The following is a 16,239-nucleotide window of genomic DNA, read 5'->3' on the forward strand; positions in this document are numbered from 1 at the left end:
GCGGTTGTATAGAAGAGGACATTACTGTTCAGCATTAGTATTTAGTCACTGCGTGGCGGTTGTATAGATGAGGATATCACTTTACGTCACTGGTATTTAGTCACTGTGTGGCGGTTGTATAGATGAGGACATCACTTTACGTCACTGGTATTTAGTCACTGTATGGCGATTGTATAGATGAGGAAACCACTGTAGGACACAGGTATTTACTCACTGTGTGGCGGTTGTATAGAAGAGGACATCACTGTTCAGCATTAGTATTTAGTCACTGTGTGGCGGTTGTATAGATCAGGATATCACTTTACGTCACTGGTATTTAGTCACTGTGTGGCGGTTGTATGGATGAGGATATCCCTTTACGTCACTGGTATTTAGTCACTGTGTGGCGGTTGTATAGATGAGGATATCCCTTTACGTCACTGGTATTTAGTCACTGTGTGGCGGTTGTATAGATGAGGATATCACTTTACGTCACTGGTATTTAGTCACTGTGTGGCGGTTGTATAGATGAGGATATCCCTTTACGTCACTGGTATTTAGTCACTGTGTGGCGGTTGTATAGATGAGGATATCACTTTACGTCACTGGTATTTAGTCACTGTGTGGCGGTTGTATAGATGAGGACATCACTTTACGTCACTGGTATTTAGTCACTGTATGGCGATTGTATAGATGAGGATATCACTTTACGTCACTGGTATTTAGTCACTGTGTGGTGGTTGTATAGATGAGGATATCCCTTTAGGTCACTGGTATTTAGTCACTGTGTGGCGGTTGTATAGATGAGGATATCACTTTACGTCACTGGTATATAGTCACTGTGTGGCGGTTGTATAGATGAGGATATCACTTTACGTCACTGGTATTTAGTCACTGTGTGGTGGTTGTATAGATGAGGATATCCCTTTAGGTCACTGGTATTTAGTCACTGTGTGGCGGTTGTATAGATGAGGATATCACTTTACGTCACTGGTATATAGTCACTGTGTGGCGGTTGTATAGATGAGGATATCACTTTACGTCACTGGTATTTAGTCACTGTGTGGCGGTTGTATAGATGAGGATATCACTTTACGTCACTGGTATATAGTCACTGTGTGGCGGTTGTATAGATGAGGATATCACTTTACGTCACTGGTATTTAGTCACTGTGTGGCGGTTGTATAGATGAGGATATCCCTTTACGTCACTGGTATTTAGTCACTGTGTGGCGGTTGTATAGATGAGGATATCACTTTACGTCACTGGTATTTAGTCACTGTGTGGCGGTTGTATAGATGAGGATATCACTTTACGTCCCTGGTATTTAGTCACTGTATGATGGTTGTATAGATGAGAATATTACTGTACAGCACTGGTATTTTGTCACTGTGTGGCGGTTGTATAGAAGAGGACATTACTGTTCAGCATTAGTATTTAGTCACTGCGTGGCGGTTGTATAGATGAGGATATCACTTTACGTCACTGGTATTTAGTCACTGTGTGGCGGTTGTATAGATGAGGACATCACTTTACGTCACTGGTATTTAGTCACTGTATGGCGATTGTATAGATGAGGAAACCACTGTAGGACACAGGTATTTAGTCACTGTGTGGCGGTTGTATAGATGAGGACATCACTTTACGTCACTGGTATTTAGTCACTGTGTGGCGGTTGTATAGATGAGGATATCCCTTTACGTCACTGGTATTTAGTCCCTGTGTGGCGGTTGTATAGATCAGGATATCACTTTACGTCACTGGTATTTAGTCACTGTATGGCGGTTGTATAGATCAGGATATCACTTTACGTCACTGGTATTTAGTCACTGTGTGGCGGTTGTATAGATGAGGATATCACTTTACGTCACTGGTATTTAGTCACTGTGTGGCGGTTGTATAGATGAGGATATCACTTTACGTCACTGGTATTTAGTCACTGTGTGGCGGTTGTATAGATGAGGATATCACTTTACGTCACTGGTATTTAGTCACTGTGTGGCGGTTGTATAGATGAGGATATCACTTTACGTCATTGGTATTTAGTCATTGTGTGACGGTTGTATAGATGAGGATATCACTTTATGTCACTGGTATTTAGTCACTGTATGGCGGTTGTATAGATGAGGATATCACTTTACGTCTCTGGTATTTAGTCACTGTATGGCGATTGTATAGATTAGGATATCACTTTACGTCACTGGTATTTAGTCACTGTGTGGCGGTTGTATAGATGAGGATATCCCTTTACGTCACTGGTATTTAGTCACTGTGTGGCGGTTGTATAGATGAGGATATCACTTTACGTCACTGGTATTTAGTCACTGTGTGGCGGTTGTATAGATGAGGATATCACTTATGTCACTGGTATTTAGTCACTGTGTGGCGGTTGTATAGATGAGGATATCACTTTACGTCACTGATATTTAGTCACTGTGTGGCGGTTGTATAGATGAGGATATCACTTTACGTCACTGGTGTTTAGTCACTGTGTGGCGGTTGTATAGATGAGGATATCCCTTTCCGTCACTGGTATTTAGTCACTGTGTGGCGGTTGTAAAGATGAGGATATCACTTTACGTCACTGGTATTTAGTCACTGTGGGGCGATTGTATAGTTGAGGATATCAATTTACGTCACTGGTATTTAGTCACTGTGTGGCGGTTGTATAGATGAGGATATCACTTTACATCACCGGTATTTAGTCACTGTGTGGCGGTTGTATAGATGAGGATATCACTTTACGTCACTGGTATTTAGTCACTGTGTGGTGGTTGTATAGATGAGGATATCACTTTACGTCACTTGTATTTAGTCACTGTGGGGCGGTTGTATAGATGAGGATATCCCTTTACGTCACTGGTATTTAGTCACTGTGTGGCGGTTGTATAGATGAGGATATCCCTTTACGTCACTGGTATTTAGTCACTGTGTGGCGGTTGTATAGATGAGGATATCACTTTACGTCACTGGTATTTAGTCACTGTGTGGCGGTTGTATAGATGAGGATATCACTTTACGTAACTGGTATTTAGTCACTGTGTGGCGGTTGTATAGATGAGGATATCACTTTACGTCACTGGTATTTAGTCACTGTGTGGTGGTTGTATAGATGAGGATATCCCTTTAGGTCACTGGTATTTAGTCACTGTGTGGCGGTTGTATAGATGAGGATATCACTTTACGTCACTGGTGTTTAGTCCCTGTGTGGCGGTTGTATAGATGAGGATATCACTTTACGTCACTTGTATTTAGTCACTGTGGGGCGGTTGTATAGATGAGGATATCACTTTACGTCACTGGTATTTAGTCACTGTGTGGCGGTTGTATAGATGAAGATATCCCTTTACGTCACTGGTATTTAGTCACTGTGTGGCGGTTGTATAGATGAGGATATCACTTTACGTCACTGGTATTTAGTCACTGTGGGGCGGTTGTATAGATGAGGATATCACTTTACATCACAGGTATTTAGTCACTGTGTGGCGGTTGTATAAATGAGGATATCACTTTACGTCACGGGTATTTAGTCACTGTGTGGCGGTTGTATAGATGAGGATATCACTTTACGTCACTGGTATTTAGTCACTGTGTGGCGGTTGTATAGATGAGGATATCAGTTTACGTCACTGGTATTTAGTCACTGTGGGGCGGTTGTATAGAGAAGTATATCACTCTATGTTACTGGTATTTAGTCACTGTGTGGCGGTTGTATAGATGAGGATATCACTTTACGTCACTGGTATTTAGTCACTGTATGGCAGTTGTATAGATGAGGATATCACTTTACGTCACTGGTATTTAGTCACTGTATGGCAGTTGTATAGATGAGGATATCACTTTACGTCACTGGTATTTAGTCACTGTATGGCAGTTGTATAGATGAGGATATCCCTTTACGTCACTGGTATTTAGTCACTATGTGGCGGTTGTATAGATAAGGATATCACTTTACGTCAATCGTATTTAGTCACTGTGTGGCGGTTGTATAGATGAGCATATCACTTTACATCACTCGTATTTAGCACTGTTTGGCGGTTGTATAGAAGAGGACATCACTGTATGGCACTGGTATTTAGTCACTGTATGGCGGTTGTATAGATAAGGATATCGCTTTACGGCCCTGGTATTTAGTCACTGTATGGCGGTTGTATAGATGAGGATATCACTTTATGTCACCGGTATTTAGTCACTGTGTGGCGGTTGTATAGATGAGAATATCACTTTACGTCACTGGTATTTAGTCACTGTGTGGCGGTTGTTAAGATAAGGATATCACTTTACGGCCCTGGTATTTAGTCACTGTGTGGTGGTTGTATAGATGAGGACATCACTTTACGTCACTGGTATTTAGTCACTGTATAGCGGTTGTATAGATGAGGATATCACTTATGTCACTGGTATTTAGTCACTGTGTGGTGGTTGTATAGATGAGGATATCACTTTACGTCACTGGTATTTAGTCACTGTGTGGCAGTTGTATAGATCAAGATATCCCTTTATGTCACTGGTATTTAATCACTGTGTGGCGGTTGTATAGATGAGGATATCACTTTACGTCACTGGTAGTTAGTCACTGTATGGCAGTTGTATAGATGAGGATATCTCTTTACGTCACTGGTATTTAGTCACTGTGTGGCGGTTGTATAGATGAGGATATCCCTTTACGTCACTGGTATTTAGTCACTGTATGGCAGTTGTATAGATGAGGATATCCCTTTACGTCACTGGTATTTAGTCACTGTATGGCAGTTGTATAGATGAGGATATCCCTTTACGTCACTGGTATTTAGTCACTATGTGGCGGTTGTATAGATAAGGATATCACTTTAGGTCAATCGTATTTAGTCACTGTGTGGCGGTTGTATAGATGAGCATATCACTTTACATCACTCGTATTTAGCACTGTTTGGCGGTTGTATAGAAGAGGACATCACTGTATGGCACTGGTAGTTAGTCACTGTATGGCAGTTGTATAGATGAGGATATCTCTTTACGTCACTGGTATTTAGTCACTGTGTGGCGGTTGTATAGATGAGGATATCCCTTTACGTCACTGGTATTTAGTCACTGTGTGGCGGTTGTATAGATGAGGATATCCCTTTACGTCACTGGTATTTAGTCACTGTATGGCAGTTGTATAGATGAGGATATCCCTTTACGTCACTGGTATTTAGTCACTGTATGGCAGTTGTATAGATGAGGATATCCCTTTACGTCACTGGTATTTAGTCACTATGTGGCGGTTGTATAGATAAGGATATCACTTTAGGTCAATCGTATTTAGTCACTGTGTGGCGGTTGTATAGATGAGCATATCACTTTACATCACTCGTATTTAGCACTGTTTGGCGGTTGTATAGAAGAGGACATCACTGTATGGCACTGGTATTTAGTCACTGTATGGCGGTTGTATAGATAAGGATATCACTTTACGGCCCTGGTATTTAGTCACTGTGTGGCGGTTGTATAGATCAGGATATCCCTTTATGTCACTGGTATTTAATCACTGTGTGGCGGTTGTATAGATGAGGATATCACTGTACGTCACTGGTATATAGTCACTGTGTGGCGGTTGTATAGATGAGGATATCACTTTACGTCACTGGTATTTAGTCACTGTATGGCAATTGTATAGATGAGGATATCCCTTAACGTCACTGGTATTTAGTATCTGTGTGGCGGTTGTATAAATGAGGATATCACTTTACGTCATTGGTATTTAGTCACTGTATGGCGGTTGTATTGATGAAGATATCCGTTTACGTCACTGGTATTTAGTCACTGTGGGGCGGTTGTATAGATGAGGATATCACTTTACGGCACTGGTATTTAGTCACTGTGTGGCGGTTGTATAGATGAGGATTTCACTTTACGTCACGGGTATTTAGTCACTGTATGGCGGTTGTATAGATAAGGATATCACTTTACGTCACTCTTATTTAGTCACTGTGTGGCGGTTGTATAGATAAGCATATCACTTTACGGCCCTGGTATTTAGTCACCGTGTGGCGGTTGTATAGATGAGGACATCACTTTACGTCACTGGTATTTAGTCACTGTATGGCGGTTGTATAGATAAGGATATCATTTTAAATCACTGTTATTTAGTCACTGTGTATAGCTGAGGACATTAATATGAATATTAATACTATTGTATGGCATTGTTAGGAAGTCACTATGTGGCTGTCCTACATTTTACTATTATTTACTGCAGTATTGCCACTCTCCGCACTGTGTGGTGTTATAAAACAAACTACATGGGGACGTCCATTATGTATTTCTTTCCTTTAAAGCCCTGTGATATAAGTGGCCACTGAAGGGTTAACCGCAGCCCCCTTAGCTTCTGTGTCAACTCCTGTCATTTCTTGCAGATATGAAGACTTTTTCTTCCTCACCGACCCCGAGGATTTCATAGAAACTCATTGGCCCGATGACCCCACTTGGCAACTGCTTGAGCCTACAGTTTCGTTTGAAGATTTTGAGCAAAAAATCTTCAAGACTTCGGAGTTTTTCAGGTTTCAGCTTTTCATCATCTCTCCACAAGTTTTCTACCTTAGAACAGGTACAACACGACGAAGAGTCGTTTCATCTCAAACCTTGTGAGGTCAACTAAGGGGAAGATTAAAGAGATTCAGATACCAAATTATCAAGACGCATTAGAGCCGCCTGGAGCGTCTGGGGCTAATATATGGGAGAAATGCAAAATACAGTCCGCTAATGTCATCAGATCAGCGGAACCCCCCAACACCAACCTGTCAGCAATCCCCAAATTACCTTCTACTCTGTAGGCAGAGGCGGGCTGTTCTATACAGGTCGGCGCCCCCTAACATTACCATAAGCAGCCGCCATGGAGGTGGCAGGACATCAGCAAAAATGGATGCTATTATCAGAATGTTCCCACAGCTAAATTATAGATTTATCAAAATACGGCTGTATTAGGGAGTGAATACTTCTGTAAGCCCCCTATAATTGTTCAAAAGCATCCTCAGAGGTTGAGCTTAGCTTAAAAAAAAAAAAGGTAAAAAAACAATATTTGTTAACGGTGCTACAAGATATACTATAACTAGAAAGATTTGCCATTCAGATTCAAGGACGTTCGTAACACCCATATATATATATATTATTTTTCGTATTTTGGGTGTACATCTTAATCCCTTCATACTACGTAATGTAATGGAATACTTCTAAGGGCTTTTACCCACTAGCGGTTTTTTTTCTTGCCCTGCTTGTAATTGGCTGAGAACTCAGCCAATCAGCACAGCCCTTTCAGGAGGCGGGGATGTTTAAGTTCCCGCCCGCTGAAAGAGCTTGACAGCAGTGCAGGGGAGCCAGCCAGAGGACGCGTCTGAGCGGCGGAGAGGTGAGTATACAATTTTTTTTTCACCAGCTAGAGATGATTTTTAGGGAAGGGCTCATATTTCAAGCCCTTCTTCGAAAATCATGCTGCAGGGATTGCCTACAACCCACTGCTTTCATTGGGGCCAGCAGCAGCACTGACCCCATTGAAAGCAATGGTATAATATCGCTGATTTTTGCCACAGCTGTGACAGCTATGGCAGAGGATTCCTTAATCCCCGCAGTCCCCACGGGGATGAAGGAAACCCCTGTGACAGCTGTGGCAGAAGTCCACGATATACTCCCTATGTTTTCAATTGGGCTGGCGCTGCTACCGCCGGCCCCATTGAAAACACTGAGCGATATCACAAATTTCTGCTCTGCGATGCGAAGCTGGAGTGAAAACTTGCAAATGAGTATGAAACCACTGAAAATCATTGCTGTCGCATCTCAGGGAAAAATATCCCTAGTGGGTAAAAGCCTTAAGATTGACAAAAAAAATGTTATTGCGCCATTTTAATTTGGAGTGGGGGGTGTTTTTATGGCATTCATAGTGCAGTAAAAATGACATGTTATGGTTAATCTGCGGGTCCGTACGATCACAGTGATAACAGTCTTACAGGGATTTTTTAATGTATACTTACTTACTCCGGCTCCACACAGGACACCAAGCAACCTACCTTAATGCCATGGAAACTACTTGTTTCTCTTTCTACGCTGCACATTAGATCACCTCCCCTACTCTCCAGCTACTGAACACTAGCTCACCTTCCCTTACAGTACCCCCTCCGGATCACCTCCCATACCCTCCCTCCACTGGGTCACCTTCCCTTACAGTACTCCCTCCTGATCACCTTTCATAACCTCTCGCCGCTGGGCACCAGGTCACCTTCCCTTACAGTACCCCCTCCTCACTGGACACCAGGTCACTTTCCCTTACAGTACCCCTTCCTGTTCACCTCCTATACCCTCCCGCCATCGGACAACATGTCACCTTCCTATACTGCCTCCTCCCTGGACACTAGGTAAACTTCCCATACCCCTCCTCACTGGATACAAGGTCACCTTCTCTTATCGTTCTGCACTGATCATCCAGTCAGCTTCCAATACTAACCCCTCACTGGGCAAGGGGTCACCTTTCTATAATTGCTTTTCATTGGACAACATACCTCCTTCTCATATTTGCTCCTGACTGGACATCAGGTTATCTCCTTATAGCCCCTCCTCTGTGTTAGACACCAGGTCATCTCCTTATACACCCTCCTCTTTGGACGCCAGGTCATGTCCTTATACCTCCTTTTCTTTGGACACGAGGTCATCTCCTTATACCCCCTCCTCTTTGGACACCAGGTCATCTCCTTATACCTCCTCCTCTTTGTTGGACACCAGGTCATCTCCTTATACACCCTCCTCTTTGGACACCAGGTCATCTGCTTATACCCCCTCTTCTTCGTTGGACACTAGGTGATCTCCTTTTACCTCCTCCTCTTCGTTGGACACCAGGTCATCTCTTTTTATCCCCTCCTCTTTGGACACCAGGTCATCTATTTATATCCCCTCCTCTTTGGACACCAGATCATCTCCTGATACCTCCTCCTCTTTGTTGGACACCAGGTCATCTCCTTATACCCCCTCTTCTTCGTTGGACACTAGGTCATCTCCTTATACCTCCTCCTCTTCGTTGGACACCAGGTCATCTCCTTATACCCCCTACTCTTTGGACACCAGGTCATCTCCTTATACCCCCTTCTCTTTGTTGGACACCAGGTCATCTCCTTATATCCCCTCCTCTTTGGGCACCAGGTTATCTCCTTATATCCCCTACTCTTTGAACACCAGGTCATCTCCTTATACCCCCTTCTCTTTGTTGGACACCAGGTCATCTCCTTGTACCCCCTCCTCTTTGGACCCCAGGTTATTTCTCCTATACCCCTTCTCTTTGGACATCAGGTCATCTCCTTATACCCCCTCCTCTTTAGACACCAGGTCATCTCCTTATACCTACTCCTCTTTGTTGGACACCAGGTTATCTCCTTTACCCCCTACTCTTCATTGGACACCAGGTCACCTTTCCATATCTCCTCCTGATTGAACAACAGTGAAATCGCGAATAAAAAGGAAATGACCAGCGTCCAGGAACCACAATCTATGATGTAGCAGATAGACCTCACCCAGTGTTCAGGCGGTGACACTAGTAGTTGGGGTCCATCATAACACCAAATATGCAAATGCACATTAAGGACAAAGGGACATCACAGACTGCTCTTCTGCCATCACCTATGGATTCAAAGAATGCCCAGGCGGCACAAGTCCTGGGAACAAACCTCGCTATGGGCCTGATGTTGGTCTTGCTGCGACTAGTGATAACTGATGGTAACGGTACAGCCCTTATATTTGTCTGCGATACCCTACTCTATGTAGGGTACATCTGTTTCCACATCCCCCCAAGTGCACATTACCTGTGGGGGGCTGACCGTACACACTGACCTGCCTCATCTTCCCCTTTCGAAGAAAAAATATGGTTGGACATCAGTGCATTCAATTCTTCTGCCTCTGGTTGTTTGGACTACATGGTTGACATCCATGACACTGAATGATCAAACAGCTCCTCAGACTGATCCATACGGACTGCTTTGGAACATGCAAGAGTGAAGTAGAAGGGGGATGCACATGGCTGACTGATGCAGACTGACTGCTGTGTGTCTGTGACTGGGAGGAAGGGGTGGAGGTGGTAGTTGAGGCTTGTGTGTCATCCACTCTAAGACCTGTTCTGTGTGCTACGGATATAACACATGGACAGAATCACTTCACAGGAATGGCAGCGGGCTTGCCTCACCTCCTGCTTGAAATACCAACTTGGCCTGTCCTCTGCCAACATCTGGGGCCGCTGACACACACTGTGTGTATTTGCTGTTTCCCTGTTTGGTTTTCTTTTTGTTTTATATTAACAAAAAAAAAAAGCATCACCAACTAAATAATCTGCAATCCCTGGGGGACACGATATGTGAGAACAGGAGGCCACACAGTACAGCTTGTATATTTGTGAGTTGTCTGTTTGGCTCAGAGTAATTGAATTCCCCAAACCCCACTGCTAGCTATGTAAGGTCTGCAAATAATTCTTTGTGGCCGGACTGGTGTCTTTGAATGACATCTGAGGCCACAAACAGAGAGCTGAAATATTCCCCACACCAAAGTGTAGTTTGTCTGTCTGCTTTGCTGCTATAAAGGTTGACAGCAGCAGAAATACACCGTCTCCCAATGTACAGACCATGTTTGTATAGGCATATTAATGTGATGCAGCTTCTTTCTCTGCTCCCTCTGAAAGGACTCTGTGTACATTCTCTGCTGGTATACACGCTTTCACACCCAGCAGTAATATATCCTCTGCAGAATATCTGTCCCTAACAACAGACCACGTGTTATATAGGCATATAAACATGATGCAGCTTCTCTATCTTGAGCTCAACTGTAAATTACCCGCTGGTTACACTGTGCCTATGTTATATACGGCTAGATCATGTGATGCAGGGGTCCAATGTAACTGCTGCCCATATGCAAAATGGAGGGCACATTTTGTGACCTCAGCAAAGCACCCTGGCTGTTGATTGGCTGCACGCTAACGTCTGCAGCAGACATTATGGGAAATTCAATTTTTCCATGATTTTCGTCCAAAATCAGTTCAGACTAACGCCATTCGATTATGCTAAAATTCTGACAATTTTGTCGTCCGGCCAATAAAGATAAGCAACACTAGTTGTAGGGGATATAAGGAGATGACCTGGTATCCAACGAAGAGGGGGAGGTATCAGGAGATTACCTGGTGTCCAAAGAGGAGGGGGTATAAGGAGATAACCTGGTGTCCAAAGAGGAGGGAGTATAAGGAGATGACCTAGTGTCCAACAAAGAGGAGGAGGTATCAGGAGATTACCTGGTGTCCAAAGAGGAGGGGGTATAAGGAGATAACCTGGTGTCCAAAGAGGAGGGAGTATAAGGAGATGACCTAGTGTCCAACAAAGAGGAGGAGGTATCAGGAGATGACCTGGTGTCCAAAGAGGAGGGGGTATAAGGAGATAACCTGGTGTCCAAAGAGAAGGAAGTATCAGGAGATGACCTGGTGTCCAAAGAGGAGGAGGTATAAGGAGGAGATGACCTGGTGTCCAAAGAGGAGGAGGTATAAGGAGGAGATAACCTGGTGTCCAAAGAGGAGGAAGTATCAGGAGATGACCTGGTGTCCAAAGAGGAGGGGGTATGAGGAGATAACCTGGTGTCCAAAGAGGAGGGAGTATAAGGAGATGACCTGGTGTCCAAAGAGGAGGAGGTATAAGGAGGAGATGACCTGGTGTCCAAAGAGGAGGAAGTATCAGGAGATGACCTGGTGTCCAAAGAGGAGGGGATATAAGGAGATGACCTGGTGTCCAAAGAGGAGGAAGTATCAGGAGATGACCTGGTGTCCAAAGAGGAGGGGGTATAAGGAGATAACCTGGTGTCCAAAGAGGAAGGGATAAAAGGAGATGACCTGGTGTCCAAAGAGGAGGGGATAAAAGGAGATGACCTGGTGTCCAATGAAGAAGAGGGTGTATAAGGCGATAACCTGGTGTCCAAAGAGGAGGGAGTATAAGGAGATGACCTGGTGTCCAAAGAGGAGGAGGTATAAGGAGGAGATGACCTGGTGTCCAAAGAGGAGGAAGTATCAGGAGATGACCTGGTGTCCAAAGAGGAGGGGATATAAGGAGATGACCTGGTGTCCAAAGAGGAGGAAGTATCAGGAGATGACCTGGTGTCCAAAGAGGAGGGGGTATAAGGAGATAACCTGGTGTCCAAAGAGGAAGGGATAAAAGGAGATGACCTGGTGTCCAAAGAGGAGGGGATAAAAGGAGATGACCTGGTGTCCAATGAAGAAGAGGGTGTATAAGCTTTCAAATTATATAATTTTCAATGATGTGAAAACAAATTCAGAATGTAAAGCCAAAAAATTATTCCCCCTCGTATTAACCCATAAACCATCCTAGAGTGCCAAGGATATATCATTAACCCTGACCAGCTCTATATCCCTTCTATGTTCAGCATCATCCCCATAGCCATCGCATGCATTCATTTTTAACCCTTGAGCCACCCTTGCCCCCCTGTAGCTAAAGTATTCAGCTGGCATGTGAATTCTATAAAACTTTGGCTCTTCCATGTGACCTTCAGCCAAAGCAGACAGCCCTGCAAGCGCTAACAGGATGATGTCATAACATCTTGGGAACGGGCCGCGCAAAAACAAGGCCCTTTATTATTACCATTGCCAACTTGAAAGAGTGATGGCAAACAAAATCTAAAGGTCGCCCACAATGAATTATTCTATGGAGCATCTGCTTATTATGCCGGTTTTACAGGACATCACTCAGACACTCTTGGCAGCGCCTGGCATCAGGTTAGTCCCCCTTCTCCTTATCTCTGCTTCACACCCTCACCCAGGGCTGATAAATGCCAGCGAGAACCGCACTGCCACGGGCGCACTCCGATGTACCGGGTGAAGCTCTGATGATTAATGTTCTTTCTTCCATTTGTGGGAAATGTGTTCAAACTTCACCGTTATTAGACAAATTAGAAACTTTTTCTGTACTTTGTGTAAATTTCTCACTGTTTTAAGATCTCTACTTGCTGTCTGTGAATGGAAGCATTCATTGCTAATGTCCAGAGCCTCAAACCTAGTGCTGCTGGGCTTGTTACAAGAGAGGGGAAGGAGATCCAATACACTGTAGCAAAGTGCTCCCCTGTGTCACTAGTTGATGTTCAAGAAAGATTTTCAAAAGTTTATTCTGGGGAGAGGTGATGCAAATAGGAGATGTAAAACCTGCTCTGAAGAGTCATCTATTGAAAGGTAGCTTCCCAATAAGTCAATATTCATCCTTTTTTAACCTTGTAACATAACTAAGGATATATAAGTCAAACAAGAGTAATCTCCTTAAAGGGAACCTGTCGTGACCTATGACCTCCGTTAACCCCATTATGGGTCTCAAAGGTGAGAAAACACGGAGTCCGAGAAGTGGTGTTTTATACTCGCTGGGCGCCCCGTTCCTGCACTGTGTAAGCCCAGGCGTAAATCGACAAAAAAAAAAGCATTTTAGCTCCGTTTTTTTGGCGTTTGATATACAGGATAAAAAGTGTGTTCAATTTATTGTACGGGTCGTTACAGATGTGACAATACCAAACATATTTTTTTAAAGCAAAAAAGGAAAATGAGTAAAAAAGGTTGTTTTTTTTAAACTATTTATTAAAAAAAAAATATTTCCCTATAGGGGATTTGAACCGGCGATGCTATGATCACTCTGATACTACACTGCAGTACTTCTGTACTGTAATGCATTTTTGCCTATCATAGCGATCACAGGCCATGACAGACCCAGATGTCATGATTACGGGGCAGGTTAACTGACGATTAGAGATAAGCGAGCACCAAAATGCTCGAGTGCTCGTTACTCGAGTCGAACTTTCAGTGATGCTCGAGAGTTCGTTTCGAGTAACGAACCCCATTGAAGTCAATGAGTGTCTCGAGCATTTTTGTATATGACTGGTGCTCCGCTAAGGTTTTCATTTGTGAAAATCTTAGCAAATCACCAAAAAACACAGAAATGGATAGGGCAGGCGAGGAGCAACATGCAGGGCTGCATTTCGGGCTCCGAGGTCTCACTATTAAGCCACAATAGTGGCAAGAGTGAGACGGCCCCCCCCCCCCCCCCCCCCCCCCGTGACCAATCAGAGGCAGCTCATTCAGCAGGCGGGGATTTTAAATCCCCGGCTGCTGAGTACTACTCTCAGCAGTTCAGGAGAACTGCCGGCCGGCCGCAGCTGAACTCCGTCTGCCGGGACAAGGTGAATATATATATTTTTTTTAATTTTTACACAGTCTTGGATGATTTTCAGGGAAGGGCTTATATTTTTAAGCCCTTCCCGAAAATTCATACTGAGATTGCCGGCAGCCCATTGCTTTCAATGGAGCCGGCTGTATTGCCGGCTCCATTGAATTCAATGGTCAGTGCTCGTTTAATCGAGACGAGTACCGAGCATCTCGAACACCCTAATACTCGAACGAGCATCAAGCTCGGACAAGTGGGCTCGCTCATCTCTACTGACGATGCCACAGAGGGAGTGCCCTCCCAGTGTGAACCTTTTATGCCATAATCAACATTGATCACAGCATGTAAGGGGTTAACAGTAGCGAACTGTCAGTCACAGCCGACTCTTGCCCTTCATCAGAGGTGATTTTCCATCTCCCATTTGCAAAGATTTCATCAATGCCCTATTGTTTAATTGATTGTTTACCCTCTTCTCTCTACAGAAGATGGTGAAGTCAAAATAACACTCGGCTGCTCGCACCCAATGGAATATAGTTATAAGATCTACAAGCTCTTCGAGAACAGTAGAAGTTTTGTAGAGAAGACCTTCGGGATACTCACCATCCAAGAGTCCTTCATGAGCCTACGTGTCTTTCCCCCTTTAGTTGGACAGTATGAACTAATGATATTTGCGAGGCCCGTTGATGCTGAATATTCGTACAAGTGGGTTTGCTCCTATCAGATTGACTGCCCTCAGCCAAAAACATCTTTAAAGTTGCCTGAAAATCCATATCACTTCTGGGGGCTAAATCACAAAGCAAAAGACTTTGGGGTCAACGGCTACAACTTCGAAGAGGACCTTATTAAGGCAGAGACCGGCAGCCTTAAGGTTACGTTTAAGACATCTAGACCCCTGCTGGCAACTTTCCAGCTTGCCCACCCAGATCTGTCAGAGGCTTTCAGTAGAAGGTGTCTAGTCTCTCAGATAGAGGACAACCAGCTTGGATGTTGCCTTCTCCTGCCGTTCCGTGGATCCTATAGATTGTCTTTATTTGTTAAAGACCTGGAAACCGACAACTTTCAGAATGTGGCTAATGTTTTAATCAAATGCAAAAACCCGATAAACCATAATGAGCTCTTCCCACCCAACCTTGGCGTTCACTGTGGGCCCGGAACTAACTCAAGATGTCATGGTCTCACCAACCCTAGCCATACGTCTCCAATCATCACGACGACTACTGGTAAATGTAATATCACCTTCCATACATTGTGGGACTTGGAGTTATATCCCGTTTTGGAAACTAGTAAAGCAGTTAATGGCTTGTGCTCTCTGGACAGGCACTCTTTCCTTACCTACGTGGACCGTAAGATCAGTTTGACGGTTCATCTCCCAGGGTCCGGACGTTACAAGCTGAGCATTTTTACCAAACATCAAGGTGTCCAAGAGGCTCAGGAGTTTTCACATGCTTGTGACTATGTCATTGACTGCTACTCCAACAAGAGCTTGCTGCCCTTCCCAAAAGTGTACAGTGCCTGGGGACATGGTTGTGCCTTACTACAGCCACGGGTTGGACTCCTCCCAGCTGATAGCTGGGAAATATTCAGAGTAAGACTTCCTAGCGCTTGCAAGGTCATTGTCATTGGTCCTGTGAAGACGGAACTTCAGCTTACCAAGAACAAGATCTGGGAGGGGAAAGTTTTTACGGGGACCGCTGGGTCCATTATTAAAATCGCCGTGAAGGTTGTAGCAAACTCTCCTACAATGGACATTGCTATGTCATTCAAAACCCAAAATGAAGGACTTGATACTTCAGGGTAGTAAGCAGATGGTGGCTGCAATAAAAGTTGGAAAAGTCAAAATATTATAGTCTCTATGTATCGGTCCTGTATACAGTGCTGTGTGAAGTCTTTAGAGGGTCCATATTTAGCCAGCTCGACTGCGGGGTTTCCTAGCCCTAATGCGGAGATCACGAGGACCAATGATGCTCCGAGCTTGCATCAGTAAACCCCGCGGCCGGGACTCACATCCGTGTTACAGACACAGAAATGCACCCGTAATACGCTTATCTGAAATCCATCACAGATCCGGCAGAAAATCCCAGAT

At 44.2% G+C, this 16,239-nt stretch overlaps 1 protein-coding gene across 1 annotated transcript in view; it reads left to right on the plus strand.

Moving 5' to 3' along the window:
• The window catches only part of LOC136572389 (kyphoscoliosis peptidase-like), a 33,122-nt gene extending 17,125 nt beyond the window's left edge, over nucleotides 1-15,997 (plus strand). The window contains exons 6-7 of the mRNA XM_066572918.1: nucleotides 6,354-6,544; nucleotides 14,639-15,997. Coding sequence (XP_066429015.1) covers nucleotides 6,354-6,544; nucleotides 14,639-15,954 — 1,507 coding nt within the window. The 3' untranslated portion in view covers nucleotides 15,955-15,997. The remainder of the gene's footprint in view (nucleotides 1-6,353; nucleotides 6,545-14,638) is intronic.
• Nucleotides 15,998-16,239: the final 242 nt, after the last annotated feature.

Source organism: Eleutherodactylus coqui, chromosome 7 (assembly GCF_035609145.1).
Source record: "Eleutherodactylus coqui strain aEleCoq1 chromosome 7, aEleCoq1.hap1, whole genome shotgun sequence".
NCBI lineage: Eukaryota > Metazoa > Chordata > Amphibia > Anura > Eleutherodactylidae > Eleutherodactylus > Eleutherodactylus coqui.